Source organism: Chlamydotis macqueenii, chromosome 1 (assembly GCF_036417535.1).
Source record: "Chlamydotis macqueenii isolate bChlMac1 chromosome 1, bChlMac1.mat, whole genome shotgun sequence".
NCBI classification, from domain to species: Eukaryota; Metazoa; Chordata; class Aves; order Otidiformes; family Otididae; genus Chlamydotis; species Chlamydotis macqueenii.
The window spans coordinates 13766931-13791537 of NC_141556.1; the positions used below are offsets into that span (position 1 = coordinate 13766931).

At 36.7% G+C, this 24607-nt stretch overlaps 2 protein-coding genes across 4 annotated transcripts in view; one reads left to right on the plus strand and one right to left on the minus strand.

The window, feature by feature from the left end:
- Nucleotides 1-24607, minus strand: part of FBXL13 (F-box and leucine rich repeat protein 13) — a 71350-nt gene that overhangs the window by 33356 nt on the left and 13387 nt on the right. Inside the window, 2 exon segments of the mRNA XM_086739909.1 lie at nt 5901-5988; nt 9384-9484. Of these exon segments, the coding sequence (XP_086596035.1) occupies nt 5901-5988; nt 9384-9484 (189 nt within the window).
- On the plus strand, nt 1975-23064 carry LRRC17 (leucine rich repeat containing 17). 3 transcript variants are annotated; one of them, XM_086745971.1, is made up of 5 exons: nt 1975-2054; nt 5874-5960; nt 16226-17099; nt 20815-20970; nt 22491-23064. In XM_086745971.1, exons 3-5 carry the CDS (start codon nt 16343-16345, stop codon nt 22892-22894), a joined length of 1317 nt encoding a protein of 438 aa, XP_086602097.1. In that variant the 5' UTR covers nt 1975-2054; nt 5874-5960; nt 16226-16342; the 3' UTR covers nt 22895-23064. The 3 variants fall into 3 exon arrangements, with proteins under 3 accessions (XP_086602097.1, XP_086602105.1, XP_010120425.1); XM_086745979.1 differs by lacking the exon at nt 1975-2054 and adding an exon at nt 4881-4957; XM_010122123.2 differs by lacking the exon at nt 1975-2054 and having other exon boundaries at nt 5820-5960.

Consider the following 24607-nt stretch of genomic DNA (forward strand, 5'->3'; position numbering starts at 1 on the left):
TAACACATCAGTGAGGATCTGTAGATCTCATCTGTCAGCACGGATAGGTTGGATTTGCCCACCCCAAAATGATTGCAAAACAATCAGTGTAGGGCTACTATGGCAAAGGCAATCCTCTTTTCAACTGGTAGTGATCACCAGAAGGTAAAAAGTTGGCATGGAAAGATGAATGCTAGTTCTCTGGACAGAATATGAAAGTCAGTTGTCCAAATTGTACAGTTTTGTACTCACTACTGGTATGCGTAATGTATGTATCCCTGTATGAAAGGGATTAGCTTAAATTCTGAATATCATGCAAGCAGCCCCGAAGGAGGTACTGGGAAATCTCCATTTCCAGCTGGTCAAGAAGCACTAATTGTTTTAACATGACATGGCCAATTCGTTCAAGTGAGAGTTTACCTAACCCTGCAACAGGCCTCCTCATTGTTGGCTCTCAAGCAGCACAACAAAAGAGAGCACATTTCTACAACATGCACCAAGTAGAAACAAATCACCTCCTAGCAATTACAGTTTGAGAGGTGAATTTCTGGTAATTGAGTCTTGTTCTTGGTCCATTTACTACAAAGAGCAAACAATTCCCAAGAGAAGAGAGGGTTTGTTACATCACACAGTTTGTTGTAACACATGGTAACAACACCGTCCCTTATAATCTGAACATGATGCTTTTTTTTCAAAAGAAGACTGAGGTTTTCACTCTTCTAAAAAAAATCAGCCAGTTTGTTAAGCAGTTTGAGTGTGCTTTAGCTGTTATGACAGGAGGATTTCCCCTTGTAACTACTGAACAGATTTGCTGTAATGAGAAGGAATAACTCTGCTCCCAAGGAACAGTCACTCAAAAGCTGAGATACTGCAGAATATGCCGTATTCAGCTAAGCTTATTGTTCCAACTGAAGAGATTTTGTCAGACTCTGTTCAAATGCATGCATCAGTTGTACCTACAACTTACTCCTATGACTACTAATCAAAGGAAGGTACGGGGCTTAATGGGGCCTGCTGCCAATTGTTCTTGGCATCTTGTTTTCACCATGAACAGATTATTTACTGATAAGAGTACCTACCCAGGCTGGTGATCACAGTTAGATCGAGAGAGTGGGCATACAAGAGCCCTCATGTCTAGGTACCTAAAACTCAGATGTAAATACAATTAAATTATGGATCTCAGTTACATTACATTACTTGTTGCTTCAGCCAAGATTTTAAAAATATCACTGAAAAAAACCTAAATACAGACTCAAGAGCCTAGTTTTAAGCTTCTGACTTTGCAAACATTAGCCATTTAACTGAGCAGTAAGATAAATATTTCTGAGGCTTACAGGTTGTTCTGATACTTGTAGAAGAGGAATCACAGTTAAGAGGACTTTAAAATCAGGGAAATAGGTAGGAAAAGTGCTAAGTCAAGAAAGTGCCAATAATATTCATAATGATTTAAAAAATAAACTGTAAATGCTAAAGCCTTTGTTTACTCCACTGAAATTAGGAATATAAATGAGGTGTCTATGTTAGACAATTATGAAATTGTCTAACATAATTGTCTGGGATCTCTCTATAGCAAAGAGTAAGAAAGATCTCAAGACAGGTCAGACCTGAAAAAGTCTGACCTGTCTTGAGATACCTCTGGATACCTCTCTCCTTCTCTAATTGTTATACAGATAAATTAAAGTGATTTTAGACAGCAAAAATTAAGTGAAATTCCCTTTCTCAAAAGGATAGATAGTAGGTAGCAGGTAATCAGATCAAACTCAACAATGTCGAGGGGACAGAATCTGTTTCTGGAACTCAGTAATGATTGCACAATGTTAACTGCAGTCTAAAGGACTTTTAATCTCCTTCTCTGGAAAAACACTGTTTGCTTAACATAGCCATTTGATACCACAAATAGCAGCAATTTAGTGTTTTCCTCCATGCAAGCCAAAACCAATTATACTGAAGCAGCTAATAATACCCCTGCACAGATTGTTTCAAATTTTTTCATTTGAACTGTTTTTTAACTTAAAGCCGGATAATGGATCTCAAGCATCAGACTGAGAAAGTTCCAGTGTGAAACATGTGTTCAGGTAAGATTCAATTAAATTAGTCAACATTTAGATACTGCTGCAATATCTTATGTATTTGTCTTATGTTCCATTTAAATATTGAATTTATTTTCTAAACATTTAAATATTGAATTTATTTTCTAAAGTCCCTATGGATTATCTATGAAATGCCAGGGACTCTTGAAGATAAGGTGCAGAAATATGAAATTTTGTGCACATTTTAGTAAAACAATTGCTTTCTCAACCCACTTGGAATTTCAGTGTTTAACTGATTGCCTCAAGAGTGAACAGCTTTACCCAAGAATCAATGTAAGGATATATGGAATTTAATACTGCATTCTTTGTCTTGGATCAGTAAAATCCCACTTAAACCTCTTTCTTCAAACCAATTGTGAGGGAGGATGTTTTGAAGATTATTATGAGTCTTAGATCCTATTAAATTCTGAAAAAAAAAAGACTTTTCCTACATGACTCTGTAAGATCATTTTATAAATGTATCCTTTTTCTTGCATGTACAGGATCAGAAGTCAATGCAATGATCATACATAAAATATAATTCCTTGTCTGCAAAGAGTTTTCAGTCTAATATGCAAATGACTGATTTGGGTTTTTTTCTTAACTGTATACTAGTATACTGTGATCTGAAATGAAAGCACATCAAAACAAACATAGAGCACACCACGGCTAAAGATTTGTCCCCACGGATTTAGAAAACAAATTAAGTGGAATGATGAAATGCTTGTAAGAATGTCAAAATTCATTTAATTTCATCTTTTTCTAGTTTCTTAATTCCAAAGAATAGGAGCACACTAAATTTTTATTCAGGTTTTGGCTTATTTGCTACACATACAGTACTGCTTTAAAATTCCTCCTTTCTCCCCCGAACCAATTGTATTTGTGGAATCCACCCTGCAAGGTAAGAACATCGTCTGTGCCACAGACGTGATTTTGAAGAAACGCTATTGTATGACTCTAGTATTGTCAATGCAGTGTGAGTGCAGAAACTTGAAAATTAGCGTTGAGGATTGAGGAAGTACTTTTGTGGTGCACAAGGGGCTATCATTTTTTTTTATTCTGTGTTTGTCAAGAATGATAAAACAAATTGTGACATCCTTTCAGATGTTTAGCACATTACACTGTTGGCTTGCCTCCATATGTTATTTTTCTTTTAATTTTCCACTGTCCTAAAAAAGCTTACCTTAACATACACCTGAATTAGCATATTTCTAAAATTATAGAACAGTGCTACTGTGTTACTTACAGTAAAGTATTCTTCAGTTACACGAGTTTGTACTCAGGAAATGTAAACAATGAGTCCTCCTCTTCAATAAATAAAGAACATGGCTCAGATTTTCTCCCCAGCTGATGACCATTTTTTGCTGCTTGATACATCTGAAGAAGCCAGAATTTGACAGTAGCTGCCAAAATGAGAATTCTCCCAACTAAGACAGAGCAGGACAAACTCAGATGGTGAAAATGGGTGAAGCCTACATGTTTGCCAATAGCTTCTCTGACATCCCCACGAACACAGCGCAGGATGTCAAGAAATGAAAGGGTCAAATTTATTTTTCCCAGTGGCTTGTGATCTCTTAGCCAGCTGTTGTAAACTACAGCAATTGATACACTACTCTAACACATTTTGGGCAAGAATAGTTTCAGACTGAAAATCAGCCACTGGCACCAAAAATAAAAAGTCAATTTCTTTGAAAATCTCCATGTTTCTATTTTAATTGAAAATATCTCTCACCAAACTGTTCTAGTTGTATAACCTCAATCTAATATATGCGTAAGTGACACACAATTGCTTTATATCCTTCCAGGTTTCCAGTTTTGTGTCTAATAGCAGAAAATATTCCACCTATACCATTCAGCTCCAGAAGCAGGACAAAGAAATCTTATGCTTTCTAGGTAATTCTCTGAGGATATCAATGACGTAATAGGACATTTTTTGAGCAGGACACAAGATAATCTCTGTATTTTTATCAAAATACCTTGAAACTCATGAATGAAAATATTTACCTCCCATGTCTTAATGACACAACCTTAATTACTGAGATTTTACGCAAAAACCCCATACCTACAATTAATCCAGTATTATTACCATGTATTAATTTAATAGTCAAAGGAAAGACTGCCTTGTTTTATGACAATGGACTAGAAAATGTGTGCTTAATTTCCATTTTCTGGCTAACTATGTTTTAATAAGCTATTTAAATGCGTTGGTCCTCAAGTTGCCACTCACAAAATCATTAGCACGATCACCCATTTTACAGATGGGCTTTCTAAACAGATGTTCAAATCCTACAGTAGCAATGGTAATATAAGAAGTAATATAAAAAGAACTGTAATGTTAAAATGAAGGAAAAAACAGGAAATATTAAAACCCAGGAAAAAATAGATATTCTATAGAATATGTACTCTGTTCTATAGAACACTTTTCAGCATAATTTAAATGTTTATACTATAGCTTAACTACCTTTTTCTAATTCTGAAACATTAGCCTTACAGAAGTTCCCTTTGGTTTAGTTCATCCAATGAGGGGGGAAAAAATAATTCTATCTTATTAAAATGCTTTCTGCAACAGTGATGCAAGTTGACTCTCTTTTTGGTTTTAATAATTTACTTAAGTACTCATTCATAATCATTAAGCACTGTTCCAGAATCATGGGGAAACCCAAAATGGAGGAAGCTGTGGAATCCCTTTCAGAGCTCTTAAACACACTGCTGAGCAAACCCACTTAACTCTGGACAGGGGAGGATTGTGGTTTTCCCAGTTCGATGATGATCACTTTTCTCTGACTACTATTAGATCATGCTTTCTAGGGGCAGACCCTTACAGCTCATGATTACACTTCTGAACAAGCAGAAATGTTGCTTTTGGAAAAAATAACCAATTACTGGCATTTTGAAAAAGTAACTCAGAGGTAGGTAGTTCTTAACTTTCCTCTAACCTCAGCCCTCGCTTCAAATTTCACACTGTCACTGCACAATAGATTCAGCATGATTCTCAGGAACAAGAAACAGAGACAGCAAAGAGAAGTCAGAACAAGACTGTTGCCCTATCTGCCTTCACCTTTGGTTCTGAAAAGTTTTTGTTAGATGGAAAATTAAACTGTTATATTCCTCCATCTCTTTATAATTTCATATGTATTTTGCAACTTGGAGAATCTTCGCAGTGTATAAAGAAATATATGTAGGAGTCTTTATTAAAACACTGGCAGACTTTTATTGCCTTATGGTTTGGCATTTCATATTGCATTTGAAGTATGTTTCAAAATATAGTATATATTGGAAAGTTTCTAAAATAGTAACAGATTCTAAAACCTTGTTTTTCTTTAAAAGTTCAGTGGAAGACTAAAATAGTTCAAAACATTAACTATTTTTAGATTGCAGTTATAGATACTACTTGAATTTGTATATTAAACCAATATAAAATAGTAACAAAATTTCACTTTTTAATTAATTTCCTTTTCAGGAAATCAAGTGTAAGTTCATATTTTTCCAGCACAGAGGGCCTTTTATTTTTTTTGATATCTTAGTAAAAACTGCATTTCAAAGTTTCTGATTTAAAATCCTAACTAATTATGACATAGAATTAATCTATTTATGGCTAGAAAAAGCAAGCCTTGTTCTCATTATGCAGTAAGTACTAGCTGTTCATAGATCTGACAGTTTGTTGGAAATGATCCAAACCTATAGTGCTATTATTCCTAAGTAAAATTTAAACAGCTGTAGTCATGTAATTCAAAACCCTGGAAGTCTGCTGCAGTGCTTGTTCTACTTCAGTATACCATGAATGCAGGATGCAGCCAGTCATATAAAGGATTCTCTTCTTCGCAGAATGAAAGAAAGACGTGAACTACAAACCTGAATGCAACCTGAAAGGTCCAAATAGATGAGCTTATGACAGCCTTTTCCAGAGCCCAGGTACAGTAAACCTTTGTCTGTGAATTTTCTGCAGAGCTAAACTCAGATACTGTAAACTGGGGAAGCTGCTTTGAAAAAAAACAGAGAGCAAATTTTTACAAGGGTATGTTAGAGAATAAAAAGAACATAAAATACCATAGTTAAAGTATGCTGAAAATTACTGTAAAGAAAAGATGTTTAATGTGAAATAGAATTATCTCCTTGCTGAAGTTTGAAAGTCCCTTTCTTCTGCTGCACTTTTTCCTCTGCTCCTTGTGTTGCAAATTACTGGGGAATAGCACTATCATACAACATATTTCACTATATGAAAACAGTCTCATTTTAAAGTTATCTCATATAACTGCAAAAGCATGCTTTTTTTTTAATTAACTGGGATTTTTGTGTCCATACTTTGAACGCTGACAGACTTTTCAGTATAAGTTTGCTGAACTGTCTTTGCCATTGATTTTACAAGCAGTGCCTGCTGGAAATGAAAACCAGAACTCTATCAAAGGACATGAAAAGCATAAATGTACAGTTAGAGCTTCTCAAGTAATATAATTATTTAGAAGAGTATTATTAAAAGAATCTGAAAAATTGAAAGAGATGCAAAAGAGAATTATCCAAAAGTCAATCATTTAATGTTAGGTTTTGATCAGTTCTTTTGGAAAACATTTCTTTATACCAAATGTTAGTTAAAAGAAAGCAAACTGTATAAGTGGAAAATGTTAATCAACAGCACTCTGTAAAAGCAAGAATCTATACTCTGAATACACTTAAGTTTCCATCTGTAGCTTGGTTTATAACATACTGAAAACTATTCATTTTACTGAACTATGTTTCTAACTGGAATGAAGAACAATTGCCACAAGCACCACAAATGAAATCATACAGAAAATCAAAACCTAGAATTAGAACCTACTGCTCTGGTAGACATTTAGTTGTAGGGATATAGTCCTGCAGTTCTGCGAGTCAGCAAAAGCAGGCATTTTGAAGAAAGATGGGAACACCCACTGAGGAGCTGACTGCTTAAGGAGTGGCATGCATTTTTGGAACTGACTTTATATGTTCAGTATAGAGTGGGGAAACATGCTAACTTGAACTGAACACAGAAAAAAAAAAAGAGATAGTAAGCAGAAAAAGAATGTTATCCTAAAAAAAAAGGATAATATAAAAATATTAAGAAATTAAATATAAGACTACATTTCATGGAAAAATGTAATCTTACAGACAACATGCATCAGAACCAGATATTAGAATATAAGGGCATGTGTTTGTGGTGCTATTTTAAAATGGAGACATTTAATTAATATTAAATATAGAAATAAAAGTATCCCTCATTGTAGAAACATAAGCCTTTTTGCATTTTAGTGACATATTCCACAGAAATGAGCACGGAAAATCAAAGAAAGTACACTTCCAAATTTATCTGACAAAATAGATAATAAATTAAGAGACTTGATTTTTACTCTGACAGTTCTGAGTCTTTTTAAAGTATATGTTACTACAAGGTTGCACAACTTAAGACAAAGGGAACCCTTTCTTACTGTATTTTGAAGACTTTGACAAAAATCTTCCAACGCTTTTGAAGGGACACTGATTTTCTTTACAGGTCACATGACTCATTTTTATCATCTGGGAATTTTAATACATGCCTCCTTCTGCTATTTGTAAAGTGATAGCTTTCTTAAAACAAGTTAGAGCGTACAGACTACTTGTCTTGTGTTACGGCTAAATTCTGCAGGAATTCTGTTATACTGTTTTTTCTATTAATTTTGGCATTATCAATCTCAGGATCATTGTTTTAAAGCAATCTGACAAAACCACCTTCTGCAATTTGTTCCTGATGGACAGTATTCATGTCTACCATACACAACAGAACTTTCCAGGGGGAAATTGTGGCTGATTATCTGTGTTGGGTAATATGGAGGTTAAAATGCTTGTATGGAACAGTAGGAGAGAATAAAAAATGACCAGTTTTGAGCACACTCAGCCTACACTTCACTTATTCTTGTTCCAATAACAGAGACCTGACATACAATAGCAAACTCAATGTGCAGTGTTACAAAAAGCAATACTGCCACCTCTAAGAACTTTGTATTAGTTACCTTACTACACAGGACCTGTGATGAACTAATGCTTTTGAGATGGCACATGAAATGTTTATGGAAATTGCCTGCTATCAAAATCTTCACAGGACAGCAACTTTTTGTACATCTCCATAAACTCAGAAACAATGAGCTTTGCTTTTTGTCCAGACATTGTCAATAAAACCAGTGGTATCTCGTGGTTTTAAATCAGAAGCATCATGTGTGACTTGGAAAATTTTCTATTAGGTACAAGTTAACCGCAAAATATATTTTTTCAGTGGAGGATTTTTATTTTTGTTTTAAACATTTTACTGCATTGAAAGCTTCACCTACTCTGGAGAATTCTTTCTTGGGTATGCGCTATTTACACATCAAAAGAAATGAATGGTTCTGACTTTTCGTGGCAACAGCACGTACAGATAATCAGAATAACATACATTGAGATTACCTACAGAACAGCTGTTCCAAACTTCAACATAAATGTATGGAAATTTAAAAAAACAAAATATCAGCCAACATGGAGAAAACACAGATGATAGTAAGAATAATACTGATGCAGAGATGAGTGGTAAGACTGGAAGCACTAAATGGAAAACTTTGCCAAAACAAATGTTAGTTATATGACGATATGGCATTATAGACTAAGAAAAACAAAAGTCAAGATGCATCATGCAAATGCCAAAGAAAAAGATGTTTCTGAATTTTGTGGGGCTGCTGTTGAAAGGAAGACACTAGTTTTCCTCATAGGAAAGACAAACAATGTACAGCTATCCTTAAATCTATATACATCTTTGTGATGGCTGCTATTGTGGCCCAGCATGCCTCTTTTCCTTTATGGCAGCTTTTCATGCAGCAGTTCTACTGACCAGGCTGACTTAGAGTCTCATGGAGGAATATATCTAAAACAGGAATGGAAGACCTCTGTAAGAATGTAAATTCTCTGCCTTCAGCTCACTGTTCTTCCAAATAACAGCTTGGAATAACTCTTTCTTTTGCAGTTGTCACACAAGGCCTTGGCTGACACAACACACTTAATCACAGTCCTTGCAAAAATACGTTTTGAAGAACATATCTAACTTGCAAACTTCTTGCATTATCATGAGTAACTAGACACGCCCAAGAAATTTTTGGCTAGCATGTTCTTTTAAAAGTTTCTGTGAAACTCTGTGAAATATATATGGTAATCTAGCATATATTTTAAATTAAACTAAAAAGAGAAAATAACTGCTATCTAAGTCAAAAAGCATTTTTTTTCATTTTGTATAGCAGACAGAAGAGTATTTCTACTATGTATGCCTCTAAGTTTTCTGCAAGATTAAAACAAACATACTTTCATAATTCTGTTTAATTTTACCTTGACAACAGTAATAGTGTTCCATTAGTAATATCTGTATATGACAGATTTAAATAGGGAAGAGCTTTGCAGCCTGCTGATATGAGTCTCATAGATTCATCCTGAACAATAATAAAAAAAAATTGCAGAAGTACATTAAAATTGTATTTATATTAATTCATCTTACATTTTTATGCAGAGTAACAAGGGAAAAAAAACCATGAATAAGTATATTCATGTATATAAGAATCATCATAATAATTGTTATACATCACAGTCATTTTCTTTGGAAGCCTCAAAGTAAAATTCTGAGAGGCACATGATGCAACCGTTACTTACTTGAGGTATGGTAATTTTAACATTCTAATTCAAGGAAACATTAGACACTACACAGTCCTACAAAGCACAGGGGACTTTTCACACCATTGAAAATTAGCACGTTTACATATATTGCTAAACCAAGATTCTTGTTAGCCAATTCTGCTATCTGAAACCACTGGTCAATTTTCTCCATAAACTCTGGTACACTTCTCTAACCAGCAATACCATTTACAAAATGCTTCCTGTTTAGATCTACCCTCTAGGTGGAACATCAGATTTGAGTAATTATAAGCCTTCCATGTTTTATTGACCTGCAAAAGTCGTACTACCTATACCGTTCTATATATCATTCCATTAGAATATAATGGGAACAAATCTCCTGGTATGAAGAATGTTTCACAATACGTGCCAATATAATAGAAAGGCAAAAAGTCAGCACTTGTACATGGAAGTGTAGTAGTTGAGTGTGCATCTTTTGCCATGTTGTGTGGTCACCCTTTTACTGTTTCAGTTGCCTGGCAAAACAACCATCAAGATAGCTGGAAATTCAATAGCAATCAACTTTAAGGAGGAGAGTTTGTGCTTTTGAAATATATTCCTGCAACAAAGGCTTTGAGAGAGGTGATATCAGTAAAAATAGGTATGTTGATGGAAGATAGTCATAACCTGTGAAGTGAAGGCATAGGGAGTGGTGAGAAAGCACTGGGCGGGGATAGCATAATGGGCAAAATTCTGAAACCTTCTGTGTGAAAGCAGCACAACCAGGGATCCATCTCAAGTGTCTAAACGCAAACACTTGTAGTGCCGGCTCTCTTGCCAGCTAACCTACCCCGCACGCACCGGAGCCCCGCTCCGGGGAAAGCAGGGCATCACACGGATACCGTCAAGCCAAGCCTTCAATTTAATGCTGCGCAACACAGGGTTAAATACCGGTACACCTGCTACGCACGCGAACGCACCCGCCCCCTGCGCCCATGAATCTATCCATGCCCGCTACGCACCTGCCCCTGCACCCATGGACTTATCCGTGCCCACCACGTACGTGGACGCACCTGCCCCCTGCGCCCATGGACCTACCCGCGCCTAGCGCGCGAATCACTGCAGACTGCACCTCCTGCATACATGCAGCCCTGCTAACGTTACCCCACAGTAGCACAGGAATCAACTCAGTAGGGATCAAAGTCCATGCAGAGGTGCAGAGCTATGATTTCATTGGAATTTCAGAAATGCAAGGGGACAGCACACACAACCGGAGGGCTGCAATGAATGGTTACAGAATATTTAGGAATGATAGCCCAGGATGGTGAGGACAGGTTGCACTCTATGCAAAGTTACGCCTAAATGCATGGAGCTTTGCATTGGAATGGGTGACAAGTCAGTTCCAAGCTTATTTGTAAGGATTAGAGGCTAGACCTATGAGGATTACATTGTGGTAGGTATCTGCTACAGATGGCTTGATCAAGAAAAGAACGTAGATGAAACCTTCTTTGGGCAGCTGAAGGAAGCCTTACAATTGCATATCCTGGTTATTCAAGAGAGACTTTAACCACTCTGATATCTGCTGGAAGAAGAGTATGGCTGGGTGCAAACAATCCAGGAGACTTCTAGAGTGTGTTGAAGACAATTTCTTGATGCAGGAGGCTGATGAGTGGTCTAGGAAACATGTTCTTCTGGACTTGCTTCACCATCAAGGGAAAACTGGGCAAGGATGTGAAGAACTATAGTGGCTTTGGTTACTGCAACCATGAAAATAAGGAGTTTAAAATCCCAAGAGAAGAAAATTGGGCAAATTGTAGAAGAAAAAGCCTGAACTTGAGAGCAACTTTTGGCTTGTTTAGGGATCTCTTAAGGAGTTCTCATGGTAGACAGCCCTGGAAGGCAAAGCGGCCCAGGAGAGCTAGTGGATCTTCAAGGTCAAGGTACTCAACAACTTACTTTTTTGCCTCAGTTTTTACTGCTAAGGCTTGTCTTAAGGTTTCCCAGGTGCATCCCAGGAGGCTACTAGCAGAGTGTGTGGGGTTGAAGCAATACCCATGGTAGAAGAACATAATGTCAGGGAACACCTGAGGAAATGCGATGAGACAGGATTCATTCAAGGGTACTAAGAAAGCTGGCTCCTGTTACTGAGAGGCCTCAATCATTTTTTAAAGGTCATAGCAATCAGAGTAGATTCCTGATGACTGGAAGATAAGAAATGTCACATCCGTTTTCAGGAAATGGAAGAAGGAGGATTGAGAAAACTACAGGCCAGTCAGCCTCACCTGAGTCACTCCTTGAAGCCTTGTTCAAGCACAAGAAGGATGAAAAAGTGACAGCGAACAGCCAGTATGGACTTACCAAGGGCAAAGCATTGGCGATAGTTTTTACAATAAATTACTGGATCTATGGATAAGGGGAGAGAAGTGGCTGTTGTGTATCTTCACTTCACCAAGGCCTTATACACAGGCCACAGTACCTTTTATAGCCAAACTGGTAAAATAAAAGCTGGATTAGTGGACTTCAAAGTGAGTGAAAATTTGTCTGGACTGCCAGGCCAAAAGGTTGTCACCAATGGTGCTAAATCCCATTGGTGGCTTGTGGCAACTGGCATCTCTCAAGGGTCAATATGGAGGCCAGTACTGTTAAATGTCTTCATAAGTGGTTTGGATTATAGGAACAGAGTACATTCTCAGCAAATTCACAAATTATTCCAAACTAGAGGCAGTGTCAATACACTGGAGGCTAGAACTGCTATTCAGAGAGATTTAGTTTGGAAAAAAATGGGCTGACAGAAACTTCATGAAGTTCAGCAAAGGCAAATGCAAAGTTCTGCGTCTGGGATGGAATAACCCCATGCATCAGCACAGTCTAGACACCGAACAGAAAGCAGCTATCAAACACACTGACCTGAGAGTCCTGATCAATAACAATTTAAATGTATGGCAACAGTGTGCTCTTCTGAAAAAGGCAGCCAACCACATACTAGGCTGTATTGGCAAGAGTGTAATCAGCAAGTCCCTGCTATCCCATGAACCAGGCCCTGGCATCACCTAGGAATGTGCTTGCTGGTACGTACCAAATGTGTATTAGCAAGCACAGAATCATAGAATGGTTTGGGTTGGATTTCAACCCCCCTGCCCTGGGCAGGGACACCTTTCACTAGACCAGGTAGCTCAAGGCCCCATCCAACCCGGCCTTGAACACTTCCAGGGATGGGGCATCCACAGCTTCTGTGGGCAACCTGTTCCAGTGCCTCACCACACTCACAGTAAAGAATTTCTTCCATATCTCTAAACTAAATCTGCCCTCTCTCATTTTAAAGCCATTACCTCTTATCCTGTCCATACACGCCCTTGTCAAAAGTCCCTCTCCAGCTTTCCTGTAGGCCCCCTTTAGGTACTGGAAGGCTGCTGCAAGGTCTCCCCTGACCCTTCTCTTCTGCAGGCTGAACAGCCCCAGCTCTCTCAGCCTGTTTTCACAGGAGAGGTGCTCCAGCCCTCTGATTATCTTTGTGACCCTCCTCTGGACTTGCTCGAACAGGTCCAGATCCTTCTTACGCTGGGGGCTCCAGATCTGGATACAGTACTCCAGTTGGGGTCTCATGACAGTGGAGTGGAGGGGGAGAATCACCTCCCTCAGCCTGCTGGCCACACTTCTTTTGATGCAGCCCAGGATGCGGCTGGCTTTCTGGGCTGTAAGTGCACATTGCTGGGTCATGTTGAGCTTCTCATCCACCAACACCCCCAAGTCCTCAGGGCTGCTCTCAATCTATTCTCTGCCCAGCCTGTATTAGTGCCTGAGATTGCCCTGCCTCATGTACAGGACCTTGTACTTGGCATGCTAACAACCAAACAGAATGAACAGTTATGAAACAGTGTTTTGAGTCTTTATAATTTGGCAAGCCCTGGCCCTCTTTAAGTTATTGCCTTCATGCAGTAACCTACAATCAACACGACCCCTAAGGAGCAAACAATCTCTAAAAGTATTACGCTGTAATTATATCATATAGCAAGTCTTACGTTCTGCAGCAAGATGATTCTACAGTGTTACTCAAAGAACTTCATAATATAATATATCTTTATCCCTTCCTTGTAGCTGGTATAGCAAAGAAAAATATATAATCTGTAAAAAGGATGAGAACAAGATATTTGGCAACAAAGCCAACATCAACCTAGGACAGAGATTAAGATATATACAAAGCAGAACCAAAACAGAGTATTATAAAGTAGAACCTGATGATTCTTCTGTAGCTCTTGCCTCTTTAACTCAATCATCGTATGTTATTTTTGTATGCAGTTCATAACCTGTAGTTTCTCTGTGATAATTTCTAAAACCTTGTATGTAAATATTGGTGTGTTTCTGGGCTAGACCCTTGGACATACACATCACTTCAAAGACAACTAAATGATACCACATTATTTGTTTATATCCTTAACACTATAAATAGCCTAAAAATGGATGTATAAATAATACAAATCTACAAGAACAATAGTTTCTAAAAAAAATATTGATTTTATTTTTAGATTGATTTAATTATTAGAAAAATTTGCACATATCAGTGTCCTTTCTAAGAAATTATTAATTAAAGCAGAGTCAAACATTGCTTTTCCATCAGAGAAGAGCAATGAAAAAACATTAAAGACAAATAATGGAAGCAAGATAAAACTGAAAATGTTAGCAGAGAAAGAATGGAAAAATACATAATGGTGACTGCATACTTAGACATCTTTCCAATAAAGGTTCTCACAAATATCTAGAAACTTAGTGAGACATTTCTAGAGCCCAAGTTGCTATGAATGAAGGAATAAAGGAGCTTGGAAACAACATAGGATTAAAATATATTATTGTTGACAACTCTAAACTTAAAATCACAAAAAAAACTCGCCCCCTAGACTGCCAAAGTTTTGAAGCCTCAATTATTAAAATTAATTGAGACTGAATATATAATTTTGCCCTGACACTGTAGAAAACAAATGAGAACATCACTGAGTATCTCTGAATCTTACTAAACTTCATTTTCAAAGTACTTAAGAACGCAAGTCTCTACTTTTTATCAGGAAGATTTGTGTGCCCAAATAACCACCGCACTTAAAAAAAAATCTTCCTTCTTGGTATAAATTATAGTCCATGGAAAAATTCTGTAGTACTTACATTTAATCCCTGACATTCAGAGAGAATTAAGTCTTGTAAATTCCTACATTCACCTAAAAATATTTTTTTAAAAAAAGTCGTATTAAAGGTGAACAGTTCAAATTCTCACCTTACACAAAGGTAAGAATTCCTATTACAGATATGTCCATCTAGGCGAATATCCTCCCTGAAAACATGGCCACAGCAGATTACTGAGAAGAAAGGATAAAACAAGTTTTTTGAGCCCAAAACAATGGTGTTTTAGAAAATCTGTGTAATGATCTGCACTCAAGATTGGGATTCAATACCTTCCCAAGTGCTAAGGTCAAAAAGGACTGAGCATAATGCAAAGATGTCCTCAGTCATAGAGGAAAAGTATCTAAGTAGTTAAGCCAAACAGTGAAGAATTTTTTTTTAAGTTTCAGAAGGAATGATACTGACTAGCAAAAGTAGGAAATTTGTGATAAGGAAAAAAGTTAGAAAATACAAAAACCTGAGGGGTTAAAGTGTTTCTAAGGAAACACAACCTTGTGGCAAACTTCAGTGAAAATGAAGGAAAAGGGCAGTCCACAGGAGTACACGGGAAATTAATGAGGGAACATAGGCAAAAAAATTACTAAAAATACCGAAGCAATTTTAGACATGGTTGCAGAGAACAGTCCTTGTCTTCCCCTAATAATAATTCCTAATGATTGTGTTTGGCTTTCTTGGAAAGGTAAAAGCTCCTGGCGTACCACTCTGTCCTCTTCATCCTCAGGTGGCCAGACCTGGAGGTGGTTTGAAGAAGGTCACGGCCAGGACCTGCAGGTTCTCTTTGCACTCTGCCTACGCTCAGATGACATATAGCCTCATCGGCTCTTGCAAAAGATTATTTTTGGGTCCTTTTAGAGCAGTCCAGCCAACTTTGTCTACCTGGTGTGGGCCATGAGATACTTGGTAAGCAGGGCTAGTTATGACAAATTGGGGCTCAATCTGAAAACAAGTCCACGCTTGAGCGCAGTATAGAACTGGGAGTTTGACAGGCACTGGATGACTTTCCCTGATCTGGCTCTGAGTGTGTTCCAGTGGGTAAATATCCAGAAAGCTAGAAAATATCAACTTCAAGCTCCTATTTCAAGCTCATCTCCAAGATGATCTTAAATACAAAGAAGATTCAGCCTGATGCCATTTTCCTGAATACATGACAACCTTCTAACAAAGATCAGTTAGAAATTGGTCCATATAGTTTCCCACGTTTAATCAAAATGAATGACAGTAGACTAGAGACAGTAAAAACAGTTTAAAAAAAGAGCTAGGATGTTAAATCTTCTAAGTATTTGTGAAACTCCAAGCAGTGTGATAATTGAGTACTTGACTGAATGCTGCATATTATGTACAAGCCTCCATGAAAACGCCTGTTTCATTTGTTCTGTTTTACTTTTCTTCCAACACAGGGATCCCACATAGCCCAGCTGTGCCTCCTCAGAACTGTACAACACTGATTAAGACTACCCAAACATTTCAACTGTTCCAGCTGTCACAGAAATAACTGGGGCCAGCTGCATGTCAGGATGCAAGTAGTCACTATAACACTACTACTTCTTCTTCTTTGTAAAGCATCTGACTGTAGGAAGACAAGGAGTAGGAGTTTGAGAAACAATGACAGGGAAACCATCTTAAGGAAAGCATCTAGCACTGTTAAGCGCAATGCCCGAGGCCTACCATGTGATATATACACTTATCTTCATGAGAAATACCTAGATTGTCAGGAAAGAAAATTGATTTTTGTGGCACCTGATTGGCCAGAGGATTTAAAACATATGCTGCTAGCAAGAAACAGGATTCGTAAACTGAAGAATAATATGTTTTCCAAGTACAAAGCACTGAAAAGTCTGGATTTACAACAGAATGATATATCAAAAATTGAGAGCGAGGCTTTTTTTGGTTTGAATAAACTTACCACACTCTTACTTCAGCATAACCAAATTAAGAGTTTATCTGAGGAGATTTTTATTTATACGCCCAGTCTGAACTACCTACGTCTTTATGATAATCCGTGGCATTGCAACTGTGAACTAGAAACTCTTGTAACAATGCTACAGGTTCCGACAAACAGGAATTTGGGAAACTATGCCAAGTGCGTGCACCCAATAGAACTGAAAAATCAAAAGCTAAAGCAGATAAAATCTGAACAGCTATGTAGTGAAGAGGACAGGCAGGACCCCCAAAATATAAAACAGAAGCCTGAAGCTGTCAAACCAGAATTTGACTCCTCTTTGTGCCACATGTATGTGTTTCCCGTACCAACTCTGAACTGCAAAAGAAAAGGTTTGTATTTGTCCTTATAACTGAATTAATGATTTTAAAACTCTTGCTCCTTTACTACATTTATTCACATACTATTTACAGCAAATTAATATACTACTAGTACTCACTTTACTTACTTTAGTCAATACTGTTAATTATTTTGCTCTTGTAACTACAGCAACAAGTTGTAATTCTTTCTGCATTTTACCTCTACTCTGCAGACCTAATTCCAAAGATATTCTTTAGCGCACTAGCATAAGATATCCATCAAAAATCAACAGGAGTAAAGTTGAGTTAAGTTACTGAATGACCAGCACCTCACTAGTCTGATTTTAAAACTATAAACATACTAAATAGTCAAATTACAGCTGTGCTGAAATTGTTGTACTGATAGAGAAAAGGACAGAGTGTCTTTTCTCCTTTCAAGTGTACAAACACAAAGATAGCAACAGCTTTGACAGAAGTGAGCTGTGAAGCAGGACTGCAGCAGCCAGCTGTGCTTACAGCGCCCAAAGGAACCTGAGGGCAAAGGAGAGCCACTGCAACCTCACACTTTCTGTGCAAGATTTCTTCTGCTACGGGAGGAAATTGTATGCTTTTGTTCATAAAGAAATACCTCCTCCGTGTTCTTCGTCCCAGCACCCAGAAAACATTTCAAAGTTGAAGGGCCTTCAAGAAATATTTTTCAGACACTTGGATCCATTCCATTCCTAAAGTATTCTCAGGCTCCTAAAAGCCACATTTAAGCCTTAAGGGTAAACCAGCTGGGGCATATATCAACAGAAAAGTGCACAATTATTTGTGCTTTATATTTCCCATATTTTATCCCATGATGAAACAAAGCAAACAACTAAGCAATTCAGAAGAGAGTCGTTCCTTAGCATTACAAATCTGAAACAAAAAGCATTACTAGAAGTAGCCAAAATGGGGAGGATTTTTTCCCAACTTTTGTGAAGCATAGCACACAATACCAGATCACTGCAGTATATTTTGCCCACTTTTTTCTTGCAATGAGGTTACTAAACTTCTATTTGCTTTAACAGTGACTTAAATTTATGTAATAACTCTGTGTACCCTTATTCTTGGACCATAATGCCAGAGACAAGATCAGAAGTCAGTATAAGAAGACAATACCTAAAGATAAAGAATTAACAATTTCACTATTTGATTACACGTTTTGTCTAATACGTACGTCATAAAAAATGGTCCACTTCTTACTTTTTCCCATCCTGTTAAACTCCTTTCTTCCTCCTATGGCTCACTTTTCTCTTTGCTTTACAATGCAGCAACTACATCTTTTTTATTAATGATTTATGCTTTTCTACTGGCTAACATTTATTAATTTCTTAATATTCACCTACCTTACCTTTCCTTGTAGCTACAACCTGAATTATTGGATTACAGATTATTATCTTTATTATCCTTCATAGGATCTTATATTATTATTGCCTTATGACTCCAGTAAACTGTGCTAGTGAATGAAAATCAGCCATATATTATAATCTTAATATAAGAAAGGACTGATTTTGCAGCTCTCTTCATTTAGTGGTATCAGTGAGATGAGCTGAATATATGAATATACTCAAAAAATTTCAGCAAGAAAAATGTTACTTTTTTCTCTAATTTCATAGAAACATTCACTGTAGTCTGCTCTTCATTAGAGTTTCACAGGCTTTTCAAGTGTTTTAAAAAACTGGTTTACTACCTTTAGTATTAATAATGAAAGAATAAAGTTACTTCAGCATCTACAGGGACTGCCTCCTTCGGGTAAAGAACTAAGCGTATCAGGCCAGGACTTCCTGAATGTCTAGCATGGACACATTGAGTATGTTCAATATTTTTTTAGGAAGTATCAGATCTACTGTGCATATGCGTGACAGCTGGATGCAGATAACCCACTGACATTGAAGATTTCCGAACATATGGTCATCTTTGATGAAAGCATTGTGTTCACTGTCTTTGCATATGATTCCTGTGCAGCAGATGCACAATTTCATTGGAATTTTCATCAGAAACTGGAGTATAATGCACCCAAAATCCTGGGAAAACACAAACATTTCTCTAAATCCACATGGACAAGATTTCAGAGTAGGAAAAAAGGTACATCAGCTGAAAAACCAGTAAGATGACATGAAAAGCTGCAATCTGTTATTCCTTTACAACAGAGAGGAAGGAGTAACAAGCAGTATACCAGCACTATGTATCTCTAAGGAGATATGACAACAGCCTTCTGTTAATGTCAGTAAGTTTATGAAAGAAACCTCTTAAAAAAAACATATAACCATGTTGTATGGTCTCCTTTTTGAAGAACTTCTTACTTATATCTCATCAGACCAGTGATATGCCAGATCTTTCAGTACTTCAGAATGAAAGTATTCTATGTCCTTGATTCTGTTTTACAAAAAAGAGCAACAAAAGTTGGACGCAGAAGGAACTTCTGTTTGCTTTTCTGCAAAAGAATTTGTATTTGCAAAAGCAATTGAAAAAGTGTGCTTTCTAGTACTGCCAAACTCTCCAAGTCTCTAAATTCAACCATTATTTGCATTCATTTAGTGATAAATAGGCCCTGAAACTTTGACATCTGCACAAGCAGGAAGCACTCCAACCAGAGCAGGCTGGAGTAGTTATAATATTTATGTATTTGTAAAACCAAAGCTCTGTTCAAAATCAGATATAAGGCAGGAAGACTCTGATATGTTGCTTTAGTCTCGAGAATACCTGATGCATTAGACATCTTCAGAACTTCAGAAGCACAATGACAATACAAATTTCAGCACAGATCCAGAAACTACTTGCGTTCATTCAAAGACGATCAAATAAGAGATACCGCACATTTTCTTGTAAGAGCAGCCCAGGATTAGAACACTCATTGCGTAAACATAATCCTGGAGATTAGGTTTATTAACATTACCCTGAGAGGATTCAAACCACAGTACGCACTTCTCAGGAATGTGCCCTTACTACTACTATTCTTTCTGTAACTGTTTTGCAAGGAGCACTGTAAGGATATGTACACAGATGACTGAGAGGCGCTTGGCTACTTTGGTAGTGCCAATGGTACACGTAGATAGAGAAGCAGATAGACAGAATGCCACTGTGCTGCCTGGACATGTAGTAACTGTAAGTATCAAAACAAATATAAAATCTTAAATATTACCAAACACTACACAACTTCAGAACTATAATTCTAACTATATATATGACTATAAATACTATAACAACTAGCATTTTTATTGCTGATAAAATTTAGAACATTTTACCTTTGGGCAACACAAAACAAAGGATGTAAGACAGCACATTATAATTTGATTCCGGGCAATGTTCACATACCAATGAACATTTTTTTACATAGTTACTCTGGTTGCTTTTCTTAAATGATCAAGCCCATTTTTTTTACTACTTTTTATTAGTAGTATAGTATCTTCAGTACCTACTCTATCCCTACGCAAATGAATAGTACAGTTCTATTAAAATAAAAATATAAAACACAGAAAGAGGCTTTACTACAAGCACTAATGAAGAGAGAAATTGTCATATGAAATGTAAAGATACAAGTGAACAAAGCAATGAAATTCAGAAGTTGAAAAACATGTTGATACTAAAAATGGGGATAAAAGGGAAAGAAAACTAGAAATAATGCTAGACTGAGAAAACTCTGTGTCGTGTGCAGCTGTGATACCTAAGCAGTAAGAATAATCTAAAGCTGACACAAGTTATGTCTTTTTCATTTTCTAAGACTTAAAGAAAGTTCCAGGCAACATACCTCCAGATATCGTTAAACTTGATTTGTCCAACAACAAAATCAGACAACTGCGAGCCAAAGAGTTTGAAGATGTGAGTGAACTGAAGGTATTAAACCTAAACAGCAATGGGATAGCTTACATTGATCCTGGTAAGAATAATTTTAAATATTCATTTAAAAGTTGTTGTGTCTTATTAATTATAAACTTTGATAATGTCTCTATCAGATATAAATATGGGGAAAAAAGGACTTAAGATTCTAGAATTTTGTGTAAATTTTACCTTTTGTACCATTCAATTCAGAGAGTAAAAGTTTGCACTAAAATGTATTCACCATGGAAGTGAATGAAGAGAGACTGATTTGAGCTGCCCTTTCTAAATATTAAACCAACAAGTGCAAAAATTTAATTCTGCAGACTGAAGGCTAATCATTTCCCAAAATGCTAAATAGTTGAGCGATTTTTTAAATATCCTTGCCAAATCTAAGAAAACTTGTCATATAATGAGGCTGCTTTTAAATTATATTGGACAATAATGTAAGAGACAAATCAAAAGGATTTAAAGTCTTTTGAGCTAAAAAACAATACATATAATTGCTTTTAAGTTATATATTATTAGAACTGAACTGGCTTTGTTGTCAATTTGCCTACTGCCTATATGTATTCAGTTTTTAATTATGAAAGCAGACACATGGAGAGAGAGATAGAAAGTATGAAGCAAAAAGAGCTTTATTTAGTAGCATTTTGGAAGTTAAACAGTAGTAGAAAGTGGTAGTATCAGCAAAATGGTACTTATGAGGTTTAACATTACACATAATTGATTTATTTAAATTAAGACTTCCACCATTAGAACATAGACTCATAGAATCATTAAGGTTGGAAAAGATCTCCAAGATCATCAAGTCCAACCGTCAACCTAACACCACCGTGTCCACTAAACCATGTCGTCAAGTGCCATGTCTACACTTTTTTTGAACGCTTCCAGGGATGGTGCCTCCACCTCTTCCTTGGGCAGCCTCTTCCAGTGCCTGACCACTCTTTCAATACAGAAATATTTCCTAATATCCAATCTGAACCTCCTGTGCCACAACTTAACTCACTAGTTATTTGGGAGAACATGAAACAGCATACTTGCAAAAAGTATTAACTGCTCTCTGAAAAGTGACTCAGAAGCATTATTATGAAGTTCCATGTTTCTTATCTTTCATATCTTAAAATATTAATTTAAAGGTTCTATACACACACATACAAATACATACATAAATAAAAAAACTACTAGCCCTGCACATTGTCTAATACATAGTTTATTTCCATATTTCTACTTCTGTATCATGGCAGTAACAGTAGACTTCTATGAGTAAATCAAGCATTCATTCACCTTCACTGTCCCTATTCTACACTCATGCAAGCTCATTAAGTGTTTTATAACTTTACCAGCAGTACAACTCCCCTAACGTCAATATATTTATATCAATATGTTACTTCTCAAGGCACAAGCCTTTGTCTTAAAGTTCGGTGTTTGAAAAGTCTTTCTTGCAGCCTCTAGCAAAAAAAAAAAAATAAGAATAAATGTATAATTGTGAAAATGTTTTTTGTGCTGCAGATATGCATGGTTTTTTTTCTATCTTATCTTTATAAGGTACCAATAACTGGGTTTTTTTTAATTGACTAGCTGCTTTCTCAGGCCTCAACAACTTAGAGGAGCTGGATTTATCAAACAATAGCTTGCAGAATTTTGAATATGGAGTACTGGAAGATCTTTACTTTCTGAAAATACTGTGGCTGAGAGAGAATCCTTGGAGATGTGATTACAACATTCATTATCTCTTCTACTGGTTGAAGCATCACTACAATGTTCACTACAATGGCCTAGAATGTAAAATGCCTGAGGAATACAAAGGATGGTCTGTTGGAAAATATGTTCGAAGTTATTATGAGGAGTGCCCAAAAGACAAGCTGCCCATTTATCCAGAAACTTTTGATGTGGACAAAGATGATGAGGAATGGGAACGACATAAAGAACAATCAGTTCAAACAGTAAAGAAGCATGGTGTAATTGTCACTGTGATAGGCTAAAAAGGGAATACTTTTTTTTTAGTACATTACACGATTTGATACTCTGAACAAAGAAAAACACGCTGTTTACATTTTTTGTTAATTATCCTGATTGTTTGTAGGACTATCTGCCTACAAAGATTTCTGTTTATTGTAGTTAATAATTACAGAATGGCATTACTTATACAGCATCCTTCATCAAGTAATTGTTTCTGACAATTTGTTCTGGACATTCTTGTGAAATATTTTGGCAAATATTTGAAACTATACAGTAGAACTCAATAGACACAAATGTATATAATGTGGTTGGGAGGAGCTATGTTATATATGAATATAGCTTATGGGTTGACACGGAACTTGCTGCAGGATTGTGACCAAGACACAGTTTTCCTGAATGTATTGACACTTCTTTGTATCTATCAGTTTCCTGAAATATTCCCAGAAAACACTTCTGAGATTTTTGTATCAGCTTCCTATTGTTTTATTGTATACAAAAAAAAATCAAACTGAAGACTAACCTTAAATACAGTTCTAGAAAACCAGGAATGGCAGTTGTCGTATTAAGATTCAAACCCAGAAGTTGGGTTCTATTTGCTGATTTACCAGCCTTTCTGCTCAGTCTTGAGTGAATAATTCAGCCTCTGTGCTGCCTGAAACCATGAGTAGTCAAGACATGGTTGCTTCCCAAGATCCAGCTCCACATGCTCATATTTACCTTGTTTGGTTTTTGCAGCAGGCAGAGTTGAGTCTTTCTAGGAAGCATTTTAGTCATGTCAGTTTGACACAGATTACATGACATCACTTCTAGGTGAAGAGGACTACGTGAAGGCTTCTGTGGTCTGCATCAAACACACCAGTGTCCATCCAAACTGAAGGCAAGTATGCTTTTCAGTGCTCACTAGAAGTGTGGGACATTCTCAAAGATGGCCCTTCCCTCAGCTTATTTGTAAAATGCACATTATAGCACCTCCTTATCACACAACTGACTATGTGAATATACATTCATTTAAAAATGTGATTATTCTAATATTATGGCAACAGAGCTGCACAAATGCCCCAGCTAAGTAGACGATATCCCAAAAGATAAAATTCTTTGCTACATAATATACTGGCTAAAAGTTCTTTTACAAAAAAGCTGGTTTCACTGAATGACTATTCTTAGCTTTTACATAACAGTTCTGTTTTCTTAACTTCTGCATCAGTTGTTAATGTTTAATTAGCAGAACTAGTGTCTCTTAAAGACACATATTATAAATCCTTCTTTTACATATGGAAAAGATAACCAACTCCCCAAGCTCACATGGTGGACAAGTAGGAGATGCTGGGTTAAAACTTCAGTATTCCAGCTCAAGCCCTAGACCAATCTCCTGCTCTTAGATCAGTTAGAAATACATAAGTGCAGGATAGAGATTCAGGGCCAAAACTTTAAATACCTGTTGGCTATCATGGAAAAAGTTCTGAAACACTTCAGGAAGAAAATTTGCTCCTTTAAAGATCTGCACACAATTACGGTGTTTGTGGATTCCTCTGGGCTTTAGCCACAAGCGGAGAAGGTCACTCATTTTGTTACAGAAGTGCAATACAAAGCACTCAGCACTTTCACATTAACATGAAATAGAAGAACAACATAAAGGAAAAACTCAGAAATTATTAAGAGTGGTAGGAATGTCAAAGAATCCTTAAGCAAACACATCCTATTATTAACTGCATTCCTTCATGTCCTCCATTATTCAG